The sequence below is a fragment of the Diadema setosum genome, chromosome 22 (genome assembly GCF_964275005.1).
Source record: "Diadema setosum chromosome 22, eeDiaSeto1, whole genome shotgun sequence".
In the NCBI taxonomy this organism is placed as follows: domain Eukaryota; kingdom Metazoa; phylum Echinodermata; class Echinoidea; order Diadematoida; family Diadematidae; genus Diadema; species Diadema setosum.
In genome coordinates this window covers 26,853,237-26,879,828 of record NC_092706.1, presented here as the reverse complement: position 1 = coordinate 26,879,828, position 26,592 = coordinate 26,853,237, and the positions used below count along the sequence as shown (strand labels likewise).

At 40.8% G+C, this 26,592-nt stretch overlaps 3 protein-coding genes across 3 annotated transcripts in view; 1 reads left to right on the top strand and 2 right to left on the bottom strand.

Annotated features, from left to right (window-relative positions):
- The window catches only part of LOC140245365 (dynein axonemal heavy chain 7-like), a 129,723-nt gene that overhangs the window by 68,682 nt on the left and 34,449 nt on the right, over positions 1-26,592 (top strand). Inside the window, exons 56-57 of the mRNA XM_072324942.1 lie at positions 18,302-18,465; positions 22,663-22,816. Of these exons, the coding sequence (XP_072181043.1) occupies positions 18,302-18,465; positions 22,663-22,816 (318 nt within the window). The remainder of the gene's footprint in view (positions 1-18,301; positions 18,466-22,662; positions 22,817-26,592) is intronic.
- LOC140245523 (melatonin receptor type 1A-like) lies at positions 4,002-5,039 on the bottom strand. The gene has a single exon (XM_072325087.1). The coding sequence runs from the start codon at positions 5,037-5,039 to the stop codon at positions 4,002-4,004; it is 1,038 nt and encodes a 345-aa protein (XP_072181188.1).
- LOC140245522 (G-protein coupled receptor moody-like) lies at positions 14,718-15,779 on the bottom strand. Its single transcript, XM_072325086.1, has one exon. The coding sequence runs from the start codon at positions 15,777-15,779 to the stop codon at positions 14,718-14,720; it is 1,062 nt and encodes a 353-aa protein (XP_072181187.1).

Below are 26,592 nucleotides of genomic sequence, written 5' to 3'. Positions count from 1 at the left end.
AATGATTAACGTCCCATAAATTGCACATCCCAGAACGCACAGCAAACACACTTATGCACCCACGCGCACACACAACACACACACACATACACAAACCCACACACACACATACACACACCCACACACACACACACACACACACACACACCAAGTCGAGTCCTGATCTATGGCAGCTTTTTTTGTGTGTCAATACAGACAGCATTTGTTCTCTTGTGTTCAGCAGCTCAGATTTCTCATAAATGGTGGCTTGAATATTCCATGACTTGCAGGAACAAAAGAAAAAGAAATAAAAGAAGAGAAAAACAAAAAAGCCTGGCTAAAATTTCCTGTCAAGATCTGTATGTGATTTTTCTCACAGTCCCTCCTCTCAGACCGTTATAGAAGTATTCTTAGACCGCTATAGAAGTATTCTTCAGAGGGGCAAAAATTAGATGAGCTGTGTATGTTGCTATGGTTACACAAACAAACCAAACTGGTGGCTGGCAATTCAAAAGTGATTTTCAATGCCATTTCTTATTCATGCTTGTTTGCTGTTTCCCATTGTGACTCAGTCCCCATTTGGATAATTGTATAATGAATTAAGCTTGCATGTGCCATATGACAGATTTTTATATACAACTTCTGTACCCAACCAACGTTATTAATCATCTTTGTCCAATAAGAGTTTTATTTGCCTTTAGCTGATTCAATGAAGAGAGCCAGAATTAGTCCTAGATATGAAATAACTTGTCCAATATATTACAGCAGAGGAGCCAGGATCGTCGAACATTCATTTAAATCTTAATTTGATGTTACAATGTAAATCTCCTCTTACCGTTTAAACTTGTGATCATGTTACAGTGAGTATGATATATGCGTTACAAGTAAAAATATACAGCTCTTCCATAGGGACCATCGTTATGATTTGAAGTTTAGATGTTTTGGCAAATAGTATGTTATTCTAATCCAGTTACTATTTCTTTTTATTGTTCCCTTTGTGCAAATATTACAGCAAATGATCTGCATCTTTTTCTGACTTGTAGCATCACAAGTAATGCACAATTTGATCAATAATTTCTTATTACGATTGTGAAATGATGAAAAAAAGTATTACATGTAAATCAAGAGCAATTCTCGTAATTGATAAGTGTTGGGTAGAAATAGAATTGTTCATTCTCTTTGGTAGTCACTAACTGCGAAAAAAATAATAATGCTCTTTATATAACTTTACTGCGCTTTGATACAATATTTTAGGAAAGACAGTATAACCCGAAACTGGGTCGCATTGCGAAGAAAGATCAGAAAAAAATACAGTTTCAAATCTAAGAGTAACAGACCCATCACATTTTTATTTGTACAGCACAGTTTGCTTTGATGGACAGCCGGTATCCCTGACATTTAGATATGAAAGCGATAGAGATGTTTGTAGATGGATGCAGTGGCGCTTTTTCTTAATATTTCTTCCTCTTTTTTTTTTTTTTTTTTTTTTTTTTGGTCACTGCAAATATCACGAGTTTCTTATACACACGGTCAGCTCCTCATCGTCGGCAAAGCCAAAACGTCGTAATATACGTCTCAAGAAGTGATGCATGATGCAAATAGGCAAACTCATTAATGAAGCAAAGGACTTCCAGTGGGCAATGAAACACTACGGTATATGTGTCAATCGAGGTTTGCTAGATTGTAAATTACCCCCTCCACCTTATTTGGTCGCATGTCCATCAGCAAACTATTTTAGTTAACGGATGCAGGAATCACAGACGTATATCTCTCGATTATGTAATTACGTGTAAAGTTCGTGCTGTAATTTGCAAGGTAATAAGTATACAAATCGTCCCGAGGCCGTCCAGCCTACGCAAATGTTGACAGAACTCTTCACGTCTCTCCCCGCATCAGTCGCCAGTGTCGAAAAACGGTATATGGACATAGATTATTTTCCCCTAGATGTAGCGATTACGCATCAAGTGCATGGCGTAGTTTGGTACGTGCGTGGTCGCCAATGCATGGATACACTTTGCTTCTATACTCAAATCAACCACCACAAACAACGCGTCGGGTGAAATGAATAATTTTGACTTGACGCTATTTCATCGCCCCTTATTCAGGCGAAATGTTTGGCCATTTACCTTGACACCAATTCGGGTATGAATTAAATATTTCCAACCGCCGCAACAGCAATATTTCAATGTTTTTAATTTTATCTCATGTATTCATCGATATTAAATGGATTGCCTATACATCATTGCGTTATACCTTCATGAGACGTATCTACAGAAGCGATTTCGTGATTGTTGTTTTTGCGAATGATGTCGTTATATCTAAATATGTTGAAATGATTACCATTTCTCCTTTATCATGAAGAAAATGACAAACTGGTCGACGACAAACATACCAGCTCATGCTAACGGGATGGTTTTAGCTAGAGTTGACGGCAAGGAATACATACATTTGTAAAGTGACTTAAACACTCCTTGATTTGGATATCTCAGCGATGATAAAACAACAACAACAAAATTTTTTACTGCAATGATGTATTTCTTATAATGGTGTCTCGCAGACAAAATTAGTTCATATCACATTCGTACGTCGATGACATAGTAAACGGTAATGTGTCATTCATGCCGCGGACATCTATGTTTTGGAGTCCATGCACAAAAATTTCGGGCCATCTGTAGACAGGAGCTAAAACCCCAATCATCCGGCTCATCAGTGAGCGGGATGCAGTCAGAGTAGTGTGTATACCAAGAATCCTTTGGATATCTTGACTTTTGGCAACCAATATCTCTCAATTGCGTGAAGTGCCCAACCAGGGCTCGATATTAAACATTTTTGTTTTCTCCGGTGGCCTTTCGGTCCTCTAAAATTTACAAATTGGAAATTTTAGTGGCCCGAAATAGAAGATATATATAATCTAATTTTGAATTTCAGCTGCACGATTGGACCACTAAAGGATAAGCTTTTTGGAAATTGGATGGTCCGACATCAATTTTTAGGGACCTTGGGGCACCGCTGATGTCGAGCCGTGGCATAATGCATGTCAAACTTATTGCGATTGCGTAGGCAAAGTTTGGAAAGATATCCGTTGTTCGCTATTACGCCGTTAATGTCACACGGATGTAAGCATCGAAAGTTACTTTATAGCACTGCACGTAACATCAGTGAACATCAGTCAGTAACATCAGTGTTTAAAAAAGATACTGGTTGACCGTGTTCTTTCCGTTTTCCATTGCACACTCCCTCTATCTTTCCCTCTTTGTTTCACATTCAGGACTGTGATTTCTAAGAAGAAATCGATCATATATTTACTTGTGTCATGATCAACGCAAATTGTCAGTGGCCCACTATGACACAAAGAAAAGCAAACATAACAAATAAATCAGAATCCTAGACAAAATCACTAGAAGTTGGATCCACATAATATGCTGCAGTCTGTAATGAACAGGAAGAAATAGATAGATTGATAGATAGATAGATAGATAGATAGATACCAGATAGATTGTTAGATAGATAGATAGATAGATAGATAGATAGATAGATAGATAGATACCAGATAGATTGTTAGATAGATAGATAGAAATAGATAGATTGATAGATAGATAGATAGATAGATAGATAGATAGATAGATAGATAGATAGATAGATACCAGATAGATTGATAGATAGATAGATAGATAGATAGATAGATGGATAGATAGAAATAGATAGATAGATAGATGATAGATAGATAGATAGATAGATACCAGATAGATTGTTAGATAGATAGATAGAAAGAAAGATAGATAGATAGATAGATAGACACACCAACTAATATGTTCACAGCAGTTGCAACTTTTTGGATAAACATATGAAATACCCGTCATGCATGTATTCAAGCCTTGCCCAATAATATATACGCAATAAGATCATCTTTTTTCAAGGACAGCCGTCAAAAGAAACTAAGCAAACAATAGTGTCTGGTATAAACTAGGTAAGTATGAAGGACATTATTGTGTAAGGATCTTCGTTTCCCGGTCACACCATGTCTACTTGATACAAGATGTCCCCTTCCCGCAGAATACTTTGCAAAGCATCCTCTTGTACGCCTGGCGGAAGCTTCGTATCATCAAGGCATACAGCAGTGGGTTCAAACACGAGTTCAACCACAGAAAAATGTTTGTCGCTCGATGCACTGCGTACGTCTTCGTGAGGTTCCTGTCGGCCAGCAACACCGATGTGTATGGAATCCAGCAGAGGAGGAAAACGCCGTAGAGCAAGAGGAGGTTCCTGGTCAGACGGATTTCGTCGCGGCTCAAGAGTTTTCTATCGGAGAGCTGCTTCGGCGGTCCGACTCTTTTGTCGCTGTGACGAGCCTTGCTGTCGGGGTTGGTCCGACTCGCGAGTGACATATTCTCAACGGTCATCCGGCTCTTGTGAAAGGCCATGAAGATCAGGCCGTAGCTGACCGGAACCACCGTCAAAGTGGTGACCAGTCCGATGAGAAAAAGAATGGCGCAGTAGTACCACTCAGAAGTGTTGGTGTACTTGACCGAGCAGTGTCCGAGGTACTCGTTGTAGCCCACGGCTCCGATCCCGAATGCGGTCGGCAGTGTCACGACGACGGCTACCAGCGCTACGAGTGCGACTGAAATCATGAGGATCACCCGGGTTAGTTTGCGACTCCGCTCGACTGGATTGGTGTAGATGACAGTGACGGCTCTGCAGACAGCGATCCCGTTGACGGTCATTCCGGATATCGTCAGACAGATGGTGGTCAGGTAGCCGATGGCGAGGCAGGCTTTGTCGCCCAACGGCCACCCGCCGTTGACGAGGCTGAACATGAAGAAAGGAGCGAGCACCGCCGCAGTGATAAGATCGACGACGGCCAGGTGCACCATGAAGATATTGTGACGGACCTGGAGGGCGCGGGTGGTCCCGATGGCAAGGATGACCAGGAGATTACCCACCGTGCCGACTACGCACACCAGGGCGAGGAAAACTGTCTCCAGGATCTCGGATGTTGAAGGTCCGTCCGACGATTCCTCGGGCACTCCAGACGCGTTCTGGCCGGAGGGAAGCGACATTTTTACTTCTGTTCTCCAGTGGTTCTTCTTCCTTATTTCTCAATTATTTTTGCTAACGCAGCCAAGCTATGAAACTCTCCAACGCAGTCAAGTCAGGCATTGTGATCGTTTGAAACACAACCAGGAAAATATAAAGATATCGTGTATGATTCCCTCCAATGCTGTTGTGGATTTACTGTCAAGGCATGTCATTTTTGTCTTTCACTCGTACTCATTACAGCAACTATTCAAGGCATCGATTACATTTTGTGACGTAAACTTGCTCACGCGTTCAATTTTATTTCGTAGTTCAGGGACTGTTTTTGTTCCGCATTTCCTGCGATAGTGCTTTAAGGTAACCAAACAAGTATGGCTACTTGCGGTTCATCTTTATACCATGCAGTTGTGCACCCCTCCTAAGAATGCACCTCACACAGCCTGTGACGGAATCCTGTTTAACTCTGGAGTCCAAGTACGGCGATTTGAATCATTTTCAAAAAGTCACGTACAACGGGAGGACAAGCAAAATATAGGAGAAGTTTTGCGTACCCTGATTTTTGTGACCGTATACACAATAATACACTCACAAGGTATCCAGTTGTTCAGTTACAAAGTGGTATAAAGCCCTCGAGAAATCACTCGAAACGTTAAGTGGTTGGAGCTCAACACCATGCGTCAAAGCGTTGCCAGGGTCGCGATCGCCTCGTCCGCCGACGTGATGGATCAAGATGTGGCCTGCGTATACTGCGCCTCGCGCGAAATGTCAGACTGAGAATCCACCGCGTCTTCGCGGCGGGCTTGCTCGACGGGAATTGGCACCTGGAAGATATGTTTTTATCTTAATGCCCAACTGCCCGGTTCTGCTTGATTATGCTCTTTTGAGTAGATAACCTAAGCGGTGATCTTTGATCGTTTCTCCCGTGGCTACGGCACGCGTGGAGAGCGCAAACGTAAAAGCCTGTGGTATACAGAAAAAAAAAATAAAAATAAGGGAAAAGCAGAAAAGAAAAGCCCCGTCGGTCACCGTTGTTGCGGCGTTATGAAGAAGTCTCGGCGAAATCATCAGCCAAAATATTTCCCGCCACGGTGTACCTCTGAATTTATTTCCTACTTGACAGGTCGAAATAAAAAATGATTTGTTGTTTCAGAAAAGCTTTTGATTCTTCGTCGCCCGTCTTCTTTCTTCTTCTTTTTTTTTCACAAAGAAAATTTATTCATATAAACATTCAGGTACAAAATAAAATAATGCCACATGCAGTACATAAAGACAAATGATCGAAATTTGACAGGTAACTGCGAAACAATTAAACAATGTAGATACTATTCCAATTAATATTACATACAAAACCTTTGGTTTTCTCAGACATATATTCGTCTACTTTCTTTGCTTGTTTTAAGAATTGACAAAATTGGCTAAAATGTAACGATTTCTTTTTATTTCTGACAGAAAATATGAAGTATTTTGCGTACAAATAAACCACATTGTAACATTTTGGATTTTTTGTCGAACCAAGTATAAAGGAACTTTAAGTAATTTGAATTTTATTCTGTAACATAATTTCTTGTGTTTGAGCAATAAATCTTTGGGTAGCGTCACATTCCCAAAGTAGATGTGCGATTGTTTCTGTGGAGCTCGAACAAAACGTACAGAGGTGTGTGTCAGATAGCCCCATTGCAAAAAGTAATTTGTTAACACCAATATTTCTATGTAAGATTTTGTACTGAAAATAACGAAGTCTTTGATTCAAAGTAGATGTATAAGGAACATTATATATTTTAGTCCAGTCTAAGTTTTGATTAAAAATCTCTTCCCATTTCCTTTCTGATTCCCATTTCCTTTCCTTTGTTCTTGTTCTTGGATGTTCAGCAAAACTCTCATTTTCTTCTTCGATTCCTTTGTCTCGGGTAACTGTTGATTTCATTTGAGGCATTTGATTCGTTTGCATCGGATTCTCGTAGCTACCTGGTACCGTCAAGCTTATATGGCTGTATGTGTCATGTATGTCAATATTCCGCACTAGATTTGATTTAGGAGATACAGCTCTTGTCGCTACGATTTAGCAGTCATAGTGTAGGACGTCGTATTATGATTAAAGATGCGAGTATGGATATTGTTCTGATATTCATTTTCTGAACTGTGGCCCCTTGGGGCGATAAATGTCACGGCGTTCCGAGGCGAATTAAGATTACTTTCTCAGCACCTTACGTATATTGCGGCGTGCCGTGAAAGAAACTTAATTACGCTGATGACTGAATCAATGACAACGCAAAATATCTCTTATGTCCCTCCACGAACAGACAGACGTCATGTAGCTGTCTAAACTGTTAATGATTTTATTGCATTGTCACTCAGTTTTTTTTTTCTTCAATGCCACATAGAGATCTGTAGACTTGCGCATGTGTAATTGGTGATTTCGTTTCCCTGTACATATTGAAAACATTACAATGTGCCCTTCTTATCATTGTTTTTGTGTTTGTTGTGGTTTTAGTTATTTTCTTTGCTGTGGAAGCTTTTATATTTTCAGATATGTGGTGAGTGTTATAGTGTGGGTCAATGTAATGATCTGTGCTCGATGAGAGATCACGCCGATAGTCGCGTAGGATGTCCCAGTAGGAGCACCGATAGGCTATGTACACCTTTGGCGGATCCGATGCATTTTTAGCAATCTACCGCTCCCGATAAGTAACATGTAAACATGATCAGGGTAGCTGATTATATCTTCGCCGGATTTACTAAACGTTATCTGTCGAGTGAACACGTTTGTTTTACCCCTTTGTGTGTTTGATCAACAGCGTGAAATTAGCTGATAAGTGTCCAAACATGTTGTTGTCCTCGCACGTGATGTCCAGTAAACTTCATCCGCGTCCTTCACAGCATGTCACATTTGGAGACGGAGAGATAGAGGGACAAAAAAAAAAGTTGTTGTTGTTGTTTTAAAGGAAGAAAGAGGAGAGAGAGAGAGAGAAAAAAGTGAAGCTAACATGCCAATTTTTCTTCTTTGCCACCCCCACCAACCGAACATGAGAACCAACTAACACACAACACTTTAAAAAACAACAACAACCAAAAACAGAAACAAAAACTAAAAACTAAAAAACTGAAGATTACGACCTGCGCATTGCATATGACAGCCAGGATGGGACTGTTAACCCTCCGTGTGCCACAGTGGTGTAAAACATGATATAGATAATGTGTGTGGAATATGTGCACATTTGGTTCATTAGCACAAAAAGGGTTGAATGTTAACCACCGATAAGCCAGTTCAGGGTTCCATTTTGCGCGTGTGCAGGAAAAAAAGGTCATTTTTACTGAGAGACAGGTTGGTTTTTAAATCCACTAAGATAGCTTCTGTGAAGTAATGTTTGTTCATGTAATCCTTCTTAATGGTGCCTTCCAGTACTTCCATCTCACAGCAAGCCTGGTATTTGGCAAAGCAACAACAACAACAAATTTTAATGCATTCAATATACCACAATGAAATGGATGCTTCGCAAAGTGTTGATTGACGAACCGTTCTGGTCACTTTGATCTACGCAGGTTCATTCTATGTTTGAATATGTTGGGGCGCTGTGGTATAGTGGATAAGACTCCCGACTCCCGATCCTAGGACCCGAGTTCGAATCCCGCCCAGTGCTTACGCAGAGACTCCAACTCTCCCGTTTTCGACGGGAGATCTCCCGCCGAAAACCCATTTTTGCAAAATCTCCCGTTCTCCCGTTTGAGATTTAATTTCTCCCGCCCTGGCTCTTTGTCTCCCGTTGGAAAGGATTTCTTGCATATTTCTATCGTATGTTGAAAAAATAAGCCTTAGATAGCACCAGAGAGCATCTAGAACCCTAGGAATTTCGCGCTTCGCACACATCAACTTTGAGTCTCCCGTTTGCTCGGGGTTTCAGTCGGGAGAATCGGGGTTTCAGTCGGGAGAATCTCCAGATCAGAAGGTACTTTGGGTTGGAGTCTCTGCTTACGTCCTTGGACAAGATGTCTTTACCCACTATGTCCCTCTCGACCCAGGTGTATAAATGGGTACCTGGCAATGCTAGGGTAATAATAATAGCAGGGCCCTCTGGTAGAACAGTGGCAACACTGAAGAGGCTACCCTGGGTAAATAAGACCTTCTTATATTATTATCATAATACGAGTTCCATAAATTGCTATGTTGGGCAAATTGACGCATTATGTCGCTTTGAATCGAGTGAAGTGCCTAACCAACTGAGAAAACTGAAAGGTCATTTGTACCCATGTGCACATGAGCTATCTCCGAACTGGCTTATTCTCGCGTTTTTTCTTCCCTCTCTCTTTCTTTGTTTCCTCTCCTTTTCCAGACGGATCGTGTTATGATATCAAACGATTCCGAGTCGCATTCTTTTTACCGCCAATACCAGAGTGCCCATTAAAACTGGGCTTGATAATGTCGTTATGTGTATCAAGTTACTCCATTGCAGATAGGTGCAGAGATTTGGCTGAACGGACGAACCAGCGGGGATTATACGTACGAAGGCGTACTTTATTGCAAAAGAAAAAAACAAACAACAGTAGCTAATGTTCAGATATCTCCCACTCTTTGTTCATGGAAATCCCTATTTCAAGGGGAATTGCCGAATACGATTCATCCGTGATCCACTGCTTTGAGCCTGATCGCATTAGCCTCAAATTTCATTGAAATAATTGCATTACTGTTGCAGGTGGGAAGGTATACCATTAACACCATGGAAACACGTCACAAGCCACGACACTTAATCTACGCTGTATGTGTGATTTGACAATTCTCTTTCATACATGCAGCTCAGCTCATAAAATGCAGTGTTTCATTGCTCCGCATGTTTTCAAAGTTTGGTATCATTTATTCATTTCGATAGATTTCAGAAAATATAGATGAGTTCGTATTCATCACGTAAATGTGTTGTAGGCGACTAGTACTGCGGCGATGTATTACGGCAGTATCGTCCATTTGCGCTCGGTATCTAAATATAGATTGTGTCGTGACTTCGGATGGTGTTGAGTGCGTGTTTTTTTTTTTTTGTTCGTGTTTTTTTTGTTTGTTTGTTTGTTTTTTGCTGTTACTGTACAAGTTGCAAACACATTCAATGAAAACTCACTGAGAACGCTCTTGTCTTCCTGCATGGTTTATAGTAGGGTTGTAATTCCGGCCCTGGGGACGGAAATCCGACCATGGGCTGAGAGTTTGGAGAATACACGACTGCTGAAGAGTAGAAATAGGATCTCGAAAATTAAAGCAGTAATGACAGACAAGGTAGCAATTGTCGATATTATGTAGAATATTTTTTTTTTTTTAATTTCTGAATCAGTTGTGTCAAGATTGCTTAGATTGTGATGGCGGAATCAACGGCTAACGAAACACTTCTATATCAAAAGAAATTGTGATACACGTTCGTAAAAGTAGTCGTGATAGTTAGTAGGCTATATGTATAAGTATACATCAGACGTCGTATACATTTGCGCACGCACACCATCAGATTCATACCATAATAGTCAGTTATTATGTATTTCTAACGAAAAAGACCCATCTATCATTGTGTTCATTTTCATATATCGTTTTATCTATTTTTTAAAACATTTTTTTTTTCAACCTAATAAATCACAAGGTTGGAAATTTCACATGTAGACTGCAATTAGCAAAGAAATGAATTTATTGATTGCAAGTGCATCGAAAGAAAAAAAGCGAAGAAAATTCTCACCCTGCATTCTTACATGGCCTCTTCTCGTGCCATCATCCATAAACATGGTAACATTGATTGACTTCATTCTATTAACTGAACACACAGTGATATTAGGGAGCTATAGATTTTCGTGACGTGGACGTTCAGAGGAAAAAAAAATAATGTTCTGCGCATACGCACATTTGCTAATTAGAAATCGACCTTCGGTCGCCTAAGTTTTCACGGTCGTTCTAGGTTATTTTTGCGTCCGCACAAATTCACACCGCAGAGAGCTGCTTGATGCAATGATCTCGTGGGGGCGCCATTTTACTTTTTTAATGGGCTACGTCTTCGCGTAATCTAAAGCTACTTTGCAACACGGCGCAGGGAGAGGGGAGAACGGTCAATGCAGTCAACTCCCGCGCGCAAATCTGAAGCTCCCCCTGTAGGCCCGAACTCGGCGTCTCGCACTCAAATTATTGTATGCACTCAGTCACACTCTCGCAGGATATTAGGGAGCTTTAGATTTGCGACGCGGGCGTTTGAGACGATAGCGTTGGCCGTTCTCCTCGCCCCCCTGCGTCGCGTTGAAAAGTAGCTTTACATAACGCGGAGACGCAACCTGTAAAAAAAAAAAAAAAAAAATTGCGTCTCATTTGATCGGTGTATCAAGTAGCTCTCTACGTCGTGAATTGAGAAGACGCAAAAATAGCCCAGAACACGTAGTGAAAACTCAGACGACGCGAGCTATAAATATATCGTGTTTGATAAGCAATTTTGCGCATGCTCGGAACAATTTTTTCCCCTTTGAATGTCCCCGTCTCGAAAGTCTAAAGCTCCCTAATGTTGATAGCAGACACGTGAACGACACTCTCCTACAACCCTCCGCTTTACATGAAACAAGAAGGAGATAAAAAAAAAAAAACTCCAAGAAACAGTGAACAACAAAGAAATGCAGGAATCTTTAGCAACATCTGAGAAGCAAAACCAATCCACTCCACGGAGTTAGCAAAGCAAAGGTTGCTGACTCCTTCTTTTAAACAGGACTGTATATGATAAAGGTATGAATACCATGTCGATTCTTATCTGTCTGTGCCGATCTCATCCGTAATCCGACCGGTTCACATACTTTATTCAAAGTTTAGTTACAGTTGCCTCTCAATACCTCATAACAGTTGTATATCTGCTTCTAGTTGATACATTGCAATACGTATTATAGTAGTCCAAATTGCATTAGGTGTTGCTGTGATGGGCAAGCCTCGGATAATTTTTACATTTCATCACGAACAGTTACTGATAGAGTAGTGGGTACATTAATTGAATCAGGAACCACACAATGTTTTAGTGGACTTCAATAAAATAGGGAGAAATCCAGAAATCCAGTCGACAAAATCATGTTGGAAGTTAGTCATCGAATAGGACATGTAATAAGAACGATTTGAACATTAATTTTAAAATACACACATTTTCACCAAATTGTGAATTGCTATCCACCATAATCAATATACATAAATGAGATGAAGTACTGCTTTCAGACGCTTCACAACCACGACAATTGTCATAAAAGTGAGCTTTAGATCGGCGACGCGAACGCTAAAGGCGACGCTATTAGGCACAAAATGGTGTTCTGCACATGCGTGAGACAGCTTTATTGTCCAACCCTTAGGAGGCGTCATCTTTGCGTTCGCGTAGCAGATCTGAAGCTCGCTAATATCGTGTCGTAGGACTTATATGCAAAATTATCATAAAACAGTCCATAATTTCCTTCAATAATCTATCTACCTCATTAACTTAACCACTCTCCTTTAATAGTCACCAGTGCAAAGTTATTGCAAGCCATTAATCATTCGATGCAATTGATTATCCGTATGTATGATTATTTGCATTCGATTTATGGCAAAGAAGCCGTGGAGTATTTCTGTGCAGGTGAAAATGAGACTCGGGAGACCGTGACGTCATCAACTCGTATCATCTGCGTGTGACTCGTAAAATAAATTGCGATATTCAAAAGCCCATGCTTTTCTTCATCAGGAGTTTAATTAATCTCCGGCTTTTGTTGTACTCGACTTCCAAGTAGTTTGTACTGAAGTGAAATTCGTAAACACGGAATGATTTTGCGGGCCAAACAACATGAGGATGACATTGCACGAGCGAATAGGCCTCACTATCATACATGGTTTTGGTATACTGGTGTTCATAGTGAAACTGCGCCATGTTCAATGCTACTAAGGAGATTAAATGGGACAGACAGTAATCTGAAAGTCTTAAGTATCAAAGTAAGACGGGAAATTAAAAAGCTTTTGAATATCTATAATCATGAAACAGAAAGAGCGCACACATGCACAAATGCAAATGGCGTACAAAGGTGACGATAGACCTAATAATGTTTCGGGTTTGAATTCATATCCCCTTCTACAGTTGGGTATAAACCATAATGATTAATTTCTGTGAAGCAGAAAGCAGACTTCAAAATGTTTGCTAGTCTGATTCACAACACGACACACAAAATAAAGGCACTCATCCCTTGCATTGTTTTATGTTTTGCTGCCATTAGTGCTTGCGGTCACACAAGTACTCTTTTGTATCTTACAAAATCGCAACATTTTTTTTTCGTATTATTATTATTATTATATTCTTTATTCATTTATCCTTTTAATTTGCCACTGACAGCTTCTAACATCTGCTTTACCAAGCGAAATGCTAAATGAAATCTAAAGGATTTCCAGTTATCCATAGAGAACCCCCTGGTCAAGGAAGAATTATTATTCTCTTTTTCTTCCTTTTCCCCCTCAGCTCCATTTGTTTTTAGAGCTTCATGATACAGGCTTCGGCTGGCTGAAATCACCCATTTACTCCTCAGTGAGAAAGTCCGAGGAAAATACACCTGTTCCTATGCAAACACCACTCGTCGTTAATTGTCCTCATTGCCTGCCGACATCAAATTGCCCTTTAGAACTTGAAATATTAACTCGCAAATGGTCATTAAGGTTACCCTAATGACCCGTCAAGTTCGCGTGCCTGTAAAGAGGAAAAGGGGAAAAATGAAGTGCAATTAATTCAAAAGCCGACCCTTGTTAAACCCAACCCCGCCTCCAACGCGCCTGCTCCTGTACTTCAAGGAGAAACGTTGGTTTTAAAGTAAACTGTTTCGTGAAATCCGAAGCTATCAAACGAAATAACTGTGAATTATTGATAATGTAACTTTTTTTTTTTTTTGTGGGGGGGGGGGGGTGTCGTGATAATTACAGTAATCGAACCAATTCTATAATATATTCTACTTCCAAGTCGTTGCCAGTGAGAGCGTTATAGAGATGATAAACGTCAACATAATTTGACAGGTGGAATGACAAGGTTTATTTATTCATTATTATTTTTTAATTGTGATCGATAAGCGAACAATAAAGATTGTGACAAAGGCGTAACCAACTATTTCGCTTTGACATCCATCAGTGAAGTGCATCTAGTGGAAATGAATACAGACATAGGTGAATAATATTGATTATCATCATTTGAAAACAAACACCTTTCTCTTCGACTTGCAACATTTATTCTTACGAAGACTCCCCCCCCCCCCCCCCTCCAGTTCGGTCATCATGGAGCCGCCATCTTTGCGTGAAAAGCTTATGCAAATCAGTACAGACAAAATGTATTCCTGTTAAGGTTTAGTTAGCAATTACTGCAGTTCCATAATAACTGAAAAGTATCCATTTACATATTTCACTTTGATGCGCTGTCCTGTGTGCCAGTACAATTTAATCAAAGGATTGACAGTCCTTCCGCTAAGGACTTACATTCGGCGTGAAAGACATCGGTCTAATATGAAAGACTACGGGAGGATCGAAGTCAGCAAGTCATTTCACTCTGCATCAGAGAAAGTACACTGTGTTAAGTCTTAAGGTCCTATATTTCTATGCGTGCTTTGAGTTAAAAATTGCTTATATCCTGTTGTTCCATGGATCATGATACAATGTTGCGAAAGCTATGGTCATTTTAGGGCACTTGTGGCTCACCAGATGGGTTAGATCCTCCCCCACTGTGTTACAAAGCCCCTCCTCTTGTCATGACAACCGACGTCGCGGGATCACTCTCATCGCGGATTTTCGGGCAAGGGAGATACTTGCGCCACTTCTCAAACTTAGTGACATCCTTGTACGCCTTCCGGAACGACCGCATCATCCAGGCGTAGAGGTAGGGGTTTAGGCAGGAGTTCAGCCACATGAAGAGGTTCGTGAAGCGATGCAAGGGCGTCGGCATGATACCGTGCCGGTCGCCCAGGATGACGATAGAGTATGGGAACCAACATATGAAAAATATCAGGAACAACATCATCAATTTCTTTGTCAGACGTATTTCCTCTCTGCTCAGCTTTGGTATTCGATTAATGTTGTTCAGCGCATTGGAGTTGGCATTAGTGGACATTCGTTCGTTGCGGTTGATTGCAGCAACGGTCATTCGGCTCTTCCGCACCACCCAGAGAGTGAGAGCGTAATACATTGGCAAGATCGCCATCGTTGTAATGACGCCCGACAAAAATAGCACGGCGCAGAACCACCAATCCTTTCCCTCGCATACCATGGAGCAGTGGCCCAAGTCAGAATTGTATCCTACTTCCCCAAAGTGAACTACTTCCGGCATGATCACTATAAAAATTGCTGCGCAAGCCAGAAAACTGAATGCGAACAGCAAAACCCAGTGGTTGCATTGCTTTAGAAACTGATGTCTGGGTCTGGTGACAGCTATGTACCTTGTGATCGCTATTACGCACAGCATCAGGACAGAAAGGGCTAAACAAATCAGTGCCATGTAGCCTATGACCTTACAATAGATCTCCGCGTAGGGCCACCCTCCTCTCAGCAGTGTAAGGATGAAGAAGGGCGTGAGAGTCCCCGTGGTGATGAGGTCTGTTGTGGCCAGCAGCACGATGAACGCATTGCTTCGCGTCCGCAGTGACGGAGACCTGCACACGGCAAGTATGACCAAGGTGTTTCCGAATGTTCCCAGCACCGATACGAGGGCGAGAAACGCTGATTCAAGGATTATGCCAGCGTGCGGGACAAACTCATACGCCGTGGTTGTAGAGGTGGCGTTCCCCGCCGTCATCCCGATAGTGCTTGGTAACGTAGGCATCCTCTGCGTTTATTTTTCGTCATCGATGAAACGAGATCAGAATCAACTTTTGCACCGGTGTTGTATCAATTTGCTTATGAAGTCAAGCCAAGCGTGAATATTTCGTTGCCCTTCAAATAATGTGCGGCGTGGCTCGTGTGCTGGTTTGATGCAGTATTAAATTGATATGAGATGAGTCGATTTTAAACGTTGGTTGTCATGACATTAAAACACTTGAGGCTTGCGACGTGAGATGTCAGTTATCACATTGACACTCCAGCATTATACCATCACGGGGTACAAAGTCGTGCATCTTTTGGTTTTATCTCCTTCAGGAAACATCCCCCGACGTCACGCCTTTTGATTTCTCGGCGCTTCTGAGTGTCGTAACATTCCCCTAATGTTCCTGTGAGCACGATTTCGTTAATGATGATAAAGGGGTGGGTGGGTGGGGTGGCACCTTAGTTTTCTCGCGAGAAAGGTGTTTTGTTTGGATTTTTTTTTTTCCACGAGCTTGAGACATCAGATTTGTTATAGCTCCTCCTGGACCCTGGCCTTTTCAAGGTGGTCACACAATATTCTGACTTGATATTACTTAGGCTCTGTTGATCCTCTGGAGTGAACCAACTGACAACGCTATTTCCACGGCTTTTATTAAACTACGGAAGTATAGAGGCTTTCAATGCAACAATTGAACGGGAATACACGGGAATGCCCGGGAATGCGTGGGAATACACGGGAATACAGTGATGTTTGCTTTCATGATAAATCCATAACCAATACGTCCTGAATATGCAAGTCCCCCGCCTCAGTAGTCGCGATTGCCGTGTTGAGGCGATGTTAGAATTGTTCACTAATCAAGACAACGATGTTCACTCTTCTGGGCACGCACGGAATTTATGGAAGTCGTGAAATTAACTGTCGCGATCGTCTTGCACAGTCACCGGTTGATACACATTGAAGACAAGTTAAACCACATTCTGTTGTGACGAACCATACACATCCATGATATAGCCAGAACAAAGTTAATTGCGGGATTTGGTCTCTAACAGATCATCTGCTCAGCTTTACAAACTCTTGTCCACCGAATGAAAGGGTCGTGATTAAATTCAGCTCAAGTGTGCCATTTATTTCCCCGGCCTCATCGATTCGAGTTCGGAGACAACAGTATTATTGCTGAGAGGTATCACGGATGTGTGCGTTATGACGCGAGCCCAACAAAACTAACATAACACTTAAAAGAAAAGGACTCAGGGCTGCGTGAGTCTCCCATGTGCCCATTGCTGTTAAATGCGCGCGTGCACTGCGCCTGCAGCGTGCGATTGTGTGCTCTCCCAACCTCATTCACAACGATTTGGGAGCAATCCGTTTGTTGCCGAATCCATAATCGAAAAAGGAATTAATAAAAAAAAAAAAAACATCAAAAGTCTAAACGTACGAACGCTACGATGACAACGCAATTCCGATCGACAGCCGACCAACTTTTCCCGCCTGCTTGTATAACGCTTGATATTTTATGCTCCTGCTCATCCGCTCTTTGACCTACGTCATTACGGAATCAATCCACTTATTTGCGGATTGAAACATGGTACATTTTATAGGCACAGCGTATGCAGCTCTTGAATCATAAATTGAATATGTCCTAGTTCATCAATTTAACAAGATGTAATACTGAAATGCCCCGCTAGCTCTGTTCATCCCAAGAAAACATTCTCACGCAGTACATACGACAGAATCTCCTCTTTTTTTTTTTTTTTTTTTTTTTGAACGGTTAATCGTGGTTACCGATGCCAGTTTACTGTGTTTGTGTGATAGTTTCATTTAAGCGAATTCCATTTCACCATCTCCCGTATTGCTGTCATCACAGACGTACATTGTATACTTTCGCGCGAATTTAAACTCTTGCAGTAGTTTTGTTGTTTTCAAAACACTGCTCGTTTCAGTAGTAGGGGACTAACGTACAATCTTGATAAATATCACAGCGAATTGAACTACTTATCGTCTCGACTACTGTATATGTTCTAAACTTCGCAGGTATGATATTTCGCGTACTAATTCAAAATTGCAAAATATTTTCGAGAGTGGTTGAATTCACGATCAAGTACAACATCGACCTTATGAGAAAGAAGAATTATCCCTCAAATATAGTTCGCGCTGTTCCACCTGGGAAATGATATGCGACACTTTCGTGTTAAATAGGAAAAGCAATATTTCTGCGATTCGTTTGTTTTGCGAATATCAGTCGACTTGCGAAATTCGCGAAAATAAGGACACCACGAAATATCCTGTACGGTGTGTCAGTCACACTGGAAGTGAATACTACTGGTCCTCCTTTTACTTATTCTCATACTCGTAGTGATAATACTTACAGAATGATTGTAATTCGTATTTCTGTTATTGTTGGTGTGAGCATTGCCATGATCATTATGTTCATTTCGACGCGTGGTGTTTGTATTGTTCTTGATATTTCATGTATGATCATCTCTCTGTCCCTGTCTCTCTCACACTCCAATCAGGACCAAATCAAGGACTGGTTCCAAGAGGTGCAAAGGGTGGGAATCCCGACGTCCAAGGAGTTCTCCCTGAGTAGCACGCTGGGAGACCAGGTCCAGATACGAGCCTGGAACATCGCCGGTCTTCCCACCGACAGCTTCTCGGTGGAGAATGGTATCATCATCAGGTGAGCATGTTTGATTGACACACCGAGACTCATCCTGATGTTTGTAGAGAAACAATTACATTTTAATTTCATTTTCATCAAACAAAAGGTTTTACAAGTATACACATGTATACAAAGTATACATTTGTCAATTCATATTGTTCACTGTTGTTGAACAATTTGAAAGAAGTACAAGTCATAAAACATACTTGTATTAGATGTCCTAAGAGTTTGACTTTGACCAAGCTTGATGATACCACATCAACTTCAGAAGAAAAAAAAAAAACAAAAACAAAAAACAAAAAAAAAAAAAACGTGCCAAGTCTTGCTGCCACTCCTTTATCTATGATGTACATGTATTAATTTGTATGTGTGTATGTATGTATGTTTGCATGTATGTATTGTTTTTATGTTAAAAAAAAAAATCATGCATTGAGCTCAAGGTTAAATTGTGAAGTTTCAATTAACGTTAAACCCTAATCTTCCGTATATGAGCATTTTAGATATTCAGCTGCTTGTTTGTTTGTTTGTTTGTGTGATTGCTTGTGTTTGTGTTGTGGTTTTGATACATGCTGAGCCGGTTTCGTAAAGTCATTAATTGAAAATTCAGACGCCCATAACATATGTAATATCAATGCATGGTAATTATACTGAAACCAGATGAGGTAAAAAAGACAACAATCAATCCCGGCTCTTAGTTTTGATTGTTGCTTCTCATGAAGGAGGCGTTCTGGTAATTTATCATCAGTTTGCGGTGCTGCTTCTCAGCCAACTGTAATGCGCGCTGCATGTCAATCAGTCAAACTCCCCCATTGATGAATGCCGTAGTTAACAACTGGCACATCCGCCCGCGAAGACTCGAACCACTCAACAACACGAAGCGCACGCCACTTGCCCACAATTCCAGTGAGCTGGCTGTGACTGGAAGAATACAGTGAAATTTGAAATTTGAAATTTGTGAAGCACTTTGAAAAATTAAAAATTGCTTACACGGGGTCCTAAGGAAAACACAGTTTTAAACGATTATCATGTTTTTGTGATGCAATGTTTAGGGAATTACTCATACATTTTATTACAAATGTTCTTATAAAAAACTGAACTAAACTTAACATTCTTCGTGCAATATTAAACCAAACTCTTTGCGCACTTTACTTTGCTTGTTTCGTTAGTTCAAGCATTGCTATTTAAAGAAAGATGGGCATAGCGGTGGAAGACCATAGTTAAAGCAGACGACCAGTATTTATGATGTACTTTTGTAAACAAATCTCAATGCTAAATCATGAACACTTCCCAGATCCGATTTGCGCGCTTTTCTATGACGTAGTATACTGCAAAGCAAACGTAAAGCATTTCGATAGTTTGCCATATTGGTTTAGATGATAACTGTCGAACTTCAGACCCTGAGAGGGTCATTTGTCACAAGAAACTAGAGAGGAGAGTGGAGTGCACCTCGTCTATCATTTTCCATCTCCATTTATTTTTTGTCTGCACTTCACCATACCGCCGTGTGTCCATCTGTTGTGGTGTTTCCTTGGATACCGTCCGACGAGCGCTGTGCCGTTCGCACCCAGCCTTCGTCCCTTCCACAATGCCGTCACCCCGCAAGTGTTACTTCATTTGACCAGCAGGCCAGCAGGCCAGCTGTAACCCGTTATCATATAATAATTGCAGTATGGCTTAAACCAGTGGTGAAATGAATGAAAAAACACAGGGAATGCCTTGATTTTGAGTTCGCATTTGGGCTTACGTTTCGCTGCGCAGAGTTAACTTCTACAGCGCAGAGTCGTCAGGTTTTGTTGTTGTTGCCGTTGTAATTTTTGAGTGAGGAAAAAAAAAACACACACACAAAAAAAAAAAGAAGCAGAAATTGCAGGGGTTGAGGTATGTGATACATCAGTTGGAGCTATAGTTAAGTATTTGAGAAGTAAAGAAAAAAAAACTCACATGATTTTTTTTAAACGGGGAAAAAGTTAACTATTCCTAATTTTTAATCGTCCCATCGTTTCTAAGTTGATAAGGACAACACTACTAGGCTACAAAATGACTATGAACATGTCTGTTATATTCCTTCTGATGTCATCGTTGTTGCTCTTTCCTTTGATAATGTTAAATTAGAGGAGAAAATTAATTTTGATTAATACGTCGAGTGTTATCGACAAATAAATGCTATTAACACTGTGCAGTGAGCTGCATGTTCATATTGTAGAGTAATGCTTAAGACATGAAACATAAGGGTTTGCATCGCCCAAAATACGGCCGTGTTCTTCACAATGGTATTAGTGTTGACTTCGATGTATTTGGTTCTTATTTCTGCGCCTGTGTACGCACATTAACGATTCCATTTCGATTTCTGGATGATGGTAGCCCCAAGGTTGTGAGCACGTCGCACGTAATTCGGCAGTGTGGGGACGACGGTCTCAATTAATTTGGCAACCCCCAATTCGAGCTGCGCAAATATGTATTGTCCAAATGTATAGATTTGTGTGCATGAGTGTGTGTGGGTGTGCGTGTGTGTGTGTGTGCGCGCGCGTATGTGTGTTTGTGTGTATGTGTTTGTGTGTATGTATGTGCGGAGAGAGACAGAGCGAAATAGTGTGATAGAGAAAGAGAATTGTGTATATCAGTTGTTTGAAATTATATAGGTCTTGCCGCTTCGTGGCGTTTTCACGCTAATGACTCTAATAGGCCAGATTACAACGGGGCAGCAGTTAGTCAAATAATGTTCGATGTTGCCAACGCTCTGCTATAGGTCCACGCAAACTGCCTGAGCTTGCTAATTAACTTTTGTCCTCAAACGAAACGCTTGCCCTCTTTCTCTTTTCCTTCTCTCCCTCTCTCTCTCTCTCTCTCGTGCGCGATTATCTAGGTCATGGCGATTGATGATGCAGCCACACTAAAAAATCTATACCCCAGTTGATGAGTTTCTATATAGTCTTTGGACATCAGCTTTAAAGACTGTCCTGTGTTACGATCCAGTAATTACTAGTATGCCATCGAATTGACCAATTTACGAGATACGATTCGCTCGTATATGCGCATATCCCGCCCCTTCCTCCCATGTCGTTTCTGAAGAGATACACGTCTTGCGCTCGAAGTACAATTATATTTGGAGAGGTATACCATTGTTGATGAAATGCCGATTTAAGTAATTTGTAAACCAGGAGGCGCCAATTAGACTTAGCACAGTAGACGTCACGAAGAGATTTGTATCAATATTCTCTTTCATCAGGGAGTTTCCACCTCCCTGCTTTCACCCTTGGCTGTATTTGTATTTGTTCATCAGCTGGGTGCTGAGGTAAAGTGGCATCAAGAGATGGAATTAAAGGGGGGGGGGGGGGAGGAGAATGGATGGTCAAGCGCCGGAAGCTTTTAGTCACTTATTGAGAACACTGTGCCTGTAAGCGCATACTTATTTTCCCAGTGTGTTTTTAGTATCCTCAATTCCACAAGATGCACAATTTTCGCTCGCTAATTAGAAGGTTTGCCGTTCCCGCAACTAAGTATCTTCCAAACATTATTCGTAATACATTATTTCGATATTGCCAACTTTGTCAAGCGAAATCTACCGTTTGTTTTGATTCAGTTCTGATTTACTTTGCTGCAACTTTTTCGAGATTGTCACTTCATGTCAGCTCGCCGTCGCATTTTTCATTTTATTTCTTATTCTTTTTTTTTGGGGGGGGGATGGGTTGTGTTTGTCATGTTATGAGCAGCCGCGAAATGAAGACTTAACACCTTGATTGAAACGTTAGCGATATATTTCCGCGTGTTTTGGAGATCACGTAATATTTACAATGAAGAAACTTGTGTTTGCCGATCCTGGTAATAACAGCCTGTAAAGTTACACGGTCGGTCGATACCATTTCATCGATAATGAAGGTTCTGCCTCTGTTCAGTGGTCGAGAACGTTAAGTCAGCTTTCAAATCATACACTCTGTACAATGACAGTGGCGGGATACTTTCAATCGATGGAAATGCGATCGGGTTGTCAACAGCAAAGTCGAACACATCCGCCTGGCTATAGATCCTCATGTGTTTGGCAGTGCCTTTTTACGCACATATGCGTGTTTGATCAAACGGATCATTAAGTAGCCACGATGCCTGGGCGTTTAATATCATTGCTTTATAAATGACATGCTATGGCCTTCATTGTGTTTAAAATCTATGTTTTCTTTTTCCATATCCCATTTCCTTGATCGCTCTGTCTGTTTCCCACAGCAACGCCCGCCGATGGCCGCTGATGATCGACCCACAAGGCCAGGCTAACAAGTGGGTGAAGAACATGGAGAAGGCGAACAACTTGCACGTGATCAAGCTCACCGATTCGGACTTCGTGCGCACGCTGGAAAATTGTGTCCAGTTCGGCACGCCTGTACGTATACCAATACCCCCATCGCATAAACTTACTAGTCGGAATAAAAGGAGAAATGTTTTTACACGATAAACTAGACATAGCTAATATTTGAAACGTGGTGATACCCATCTGGTGTACGTTAGATTTCATGCTTTAATAAAAAATAAAGAAAAGAAGAGAGAGAGAGAGAGAGGAAGAAACGAGACGTATATTAAACTTCAATTAGTGAAATTCACTGTGAAAGAGTAAAAGTGAAATAGATTGTAATAGGGCGCCAGAACACTCCAATCTATGTGTCTACGGAATATGATATTTTTGTTTTTGTTTTTGTTTTAAAGAGATGTGCATAAGAAAGAATGGAAGATACAAATTGTAGACAGAGAGGGAGGGAGTAAAGGGGTATGAAAAAAAAAAGTGTTCTGCTATTATGGCGCAAACATTTTAATGTTGTATAGTGAATAAATTCTGCATGACATTTTGCCAGTCAAGGCGAGTCAAATTTCAACAAACATTGAAGAAAGAAAGCAAAGGAGAGACTGGAATAGAATGAGCAAGCGAGAAAAAAAGACACATAAAAGTTTAAAAAGATAGTCAAGGTGATGTGTTATATTGCCATGCCAAAAACTTTTTTCAAGGTTTTTCTTTTTCGACTGATTTCGACGCCATTTCACATTTTTTTTTTCTTAAGTGCTAGGCATTGTTGTCTAGAAGATTCTGTGTTTTTATGACCTGTATGAAAGTTAGATGAAAGTTTCATTTTGGTATTCTCACTCATAGGTCTATCTTGTATCCTTGTTTTGTTTGGTTTTGTTTAGTGTGTTATTTCATGTAATGATATTGTTGAATTGTTCAGGGCACTAATTGATTTTCAAGGCTGAATCCAGCCGAAAGCATTGTGCTTTTTTTTTTTCATTGCGTATACACGATTACACACCACGATTACGTGGCCGCTTCACAAAACAACTCGAGTAACGGAAAATGATAAAGGTCAGGCGAGTACTGTATTTCTCCGCCGTTGTCCGCTGCCTCAAGTACACACACAGAACAAGAAGAAAGAGGGCAAAACTTTCTTGTATGTTGCCCGAAGGAATTGTTTTCCCCCGATGTTAGTATTGCCGATAGTTTGCCCACTACGTGAAATACCTCTTCGAGCAGATATTATCAATTTACCGCCTGAAAAAGAGGAGCGAACATAAAACACTTCTAGGTGTTTTCGTAAGCTAGAGGTAAATGCCTTAAATGTTGTAGTGTTTACCTTAAATCATAGCCACATAAGCTTTCTTTCGCACGCGCCGAAAAACTACATTAATACATACATAAGATATGTATATTATTCAACACTTTCGTCGAGTTTGATAGCGATAGTGGTTGAAAGTTATTTTTTAACCTCTTTACTGCAGTAGTTTTATCACAACAAGTCATTTCTATTGAAAACAGTGAGAACATGCTAACCGAAACGTCGAGAGTGGGTAGGCCCTTTTCAGGGCTAGATACATACCCGAGAAAGAATACATTGTGGACCGTGAAGCCTTCTACTACTGAACGTTCTACCGTCACGAAAACCTTCAAAGATTTTAACAAATCATTAATTTAATGGATGCAATCAAGGTAAAAGACACATTACTTAGCGCATAACGAGCAGAGCGAAGCCAAGCTTAAATTGATGTTGGCTTGATGAGAAGTACGGTACCTGTAAGGACGAAGAGGAGGGGGGGGGGGGGGGGAAGGGGAGGAGGAGGAGGAGGGGGGGGTGATGTCATCTTGATCAATTTTTAAGATATACGGGTGGTTGCACAATGGCCAAGACATTTAGATTGGCGTATTAAACTTCTCGCGTTTATATCTCGATGACAGAAAGAGTGGATTCGCGGAGAAATATTGACATTACGGATCCGTGCATTTTTCCTCCTTAATGTTGTCCAACCGAAATTATGATTTTTCATATTGGGTGGTGAAAGCTGCACCGTGGGTATCAGTGATGCACTCGCGTGCGCTTTGTAGATTTATACGTCAATCGCTGAAATGAAATATGATTCCGGCGCGTTATTTTAAGAATCACACACAGACGTGTACGTTATTAATGACCGAACGAAAGTGGAAAGTCTTCAAAATTGCGCAATTGAAGCCGCGATGTTGTATACACGACACACAAAGCGGGCGTGACTTGATCTGGTCAACGTGCACGCTTTACATACACTACGACAAACACGTGCTCGTGCTCGTGACGTTGGGGCTTTGCTCGAGAAGTGTCACTCATGTTGTCTTTTTATTTTCATATTATTTTCCTCTCCCTCCCTTTGTTTATCTATTAGTTTTATCCCTCACTCAGTTCCCCCACCCCTTTTCTCTCTTCATACACTACCTGGCCATATCCTTGAAAAGTTGTCATTAGAAAATGGGCTTAACATGTTTGTCGTCTTTGAATCAGCGAAGCGCTTGCCTCTATACTTCATTTAGAGCCCTCTTCTTATTTCTGTTCCCACCACACCCCTCCCCGCCACACGACATTGCCCTGAAGACGCGCTCTTCTTGCACTGATGCGATCACTGTTGTTTATCGACTACCTCCGCGAAATTGAAGAATGGACTCGATACTTTTTTACTCGTCGTGGAATGATCGGAGACTCATTTTGATAGCGAGGAGGAGTTAATGAGGAAAATCTCATTAATGAAAGTGCAATGTGTAGGAAATTAAAGAGAGTTATTGGAACAGACATAGGATGATAGACGGAGGGATGAGAGGAGGAGGAGGAGGAGAAGGAGGAGGAGGAGGAGGGAGAAATCGAAATAGTACAGGCTGAAACCCCCCACACACATATACAGAATAGAAAATAATCGAAATTATGATCACAGTGAAAATGTATAATATTGTGTTTAGATCGCGGCGGCCTCGTACAGACCAAAAAAAAAAAAAAAAATCCACAACATCAACAATATATTATGTAAAGATTACGAGAAGTACGAGCCCTATTAAAGGGAAGGTAAACCCAAAAATCAATGTGGATTGAATGAAAGCAGCAATATTAGTAGAACACATCAGTGAAAGTTTGAGGAAAATCGGACAATCGATGCAAAAGTTATGAATTTTTAAAGTTTTGGTGTTGGAACCGCTGGATGAGGAGACTACTAGAGGATATGACGTATGAGTGGACAACAATACAAAGAAAATATAAAGGAAATTCAACAAAAATTCACTTTTCTAGAATTATGAAAGAGCAATGGACCAACCTCTTTCAGAAAGCAGGGGAATAATTGCTACCCCTAACATATGTCAATATCAAGTTGATGGAATTTGTAATTTTCATGAAAATGGATTTTTGTAGAATTTCTTTATATTTTCTTGGTATTGTTGTCCACTCATACGTCATAACCTCTAGTAGTCTCCTCGTCCAGCGGTTCCAACACCAACACTTTGAAAATTCATAACTTTTGCATCGATTGTCCGATTTTCTTCAAACTTTCACTGATGTGTTCTACTAATGTTGCTGCTTTCACTCAATCCACATTGCTCTTGGGGTTTATCTTCCCTTTAACTCTTGAAAAACAAAATGAGCAAATTATTGCATAAATGCGAAGGGAGAAGATAAGATATTCGATTAAAAGGCTAGATTACGTTTGTTATGATATGACCGGCTGGCATAGAAATCAGTGCCACACTTTTGCCGCCCAGGCTGCGTGTAAATATCGCAAATCAATGGAACTGACCTTTCAAGACGAGGTCCCCCACTGAGGACACGTTTAATAGCAATCTCGTCACATTGTCTCGTTGCTCATTAACGTTAAGACGCAATGCGC

Bases quoted from the DNA above. Each gene is read 5' to 3' on its own strand.
- LOC140245523 (XM_072325087.1), bottom strand. From the start codon at position 5,039: ATGTCGCTTCCCTCCGGCCAGAACGCGTCTGGAGTGCCCGAGGAATCG.
- LOC140245522 (XM_072325086.1), bottom strand. From the start codon at position 15,779: ATGACGGCGGGGAACGCCACCTCTACAACCACGGCGTATGAGTTTGTC.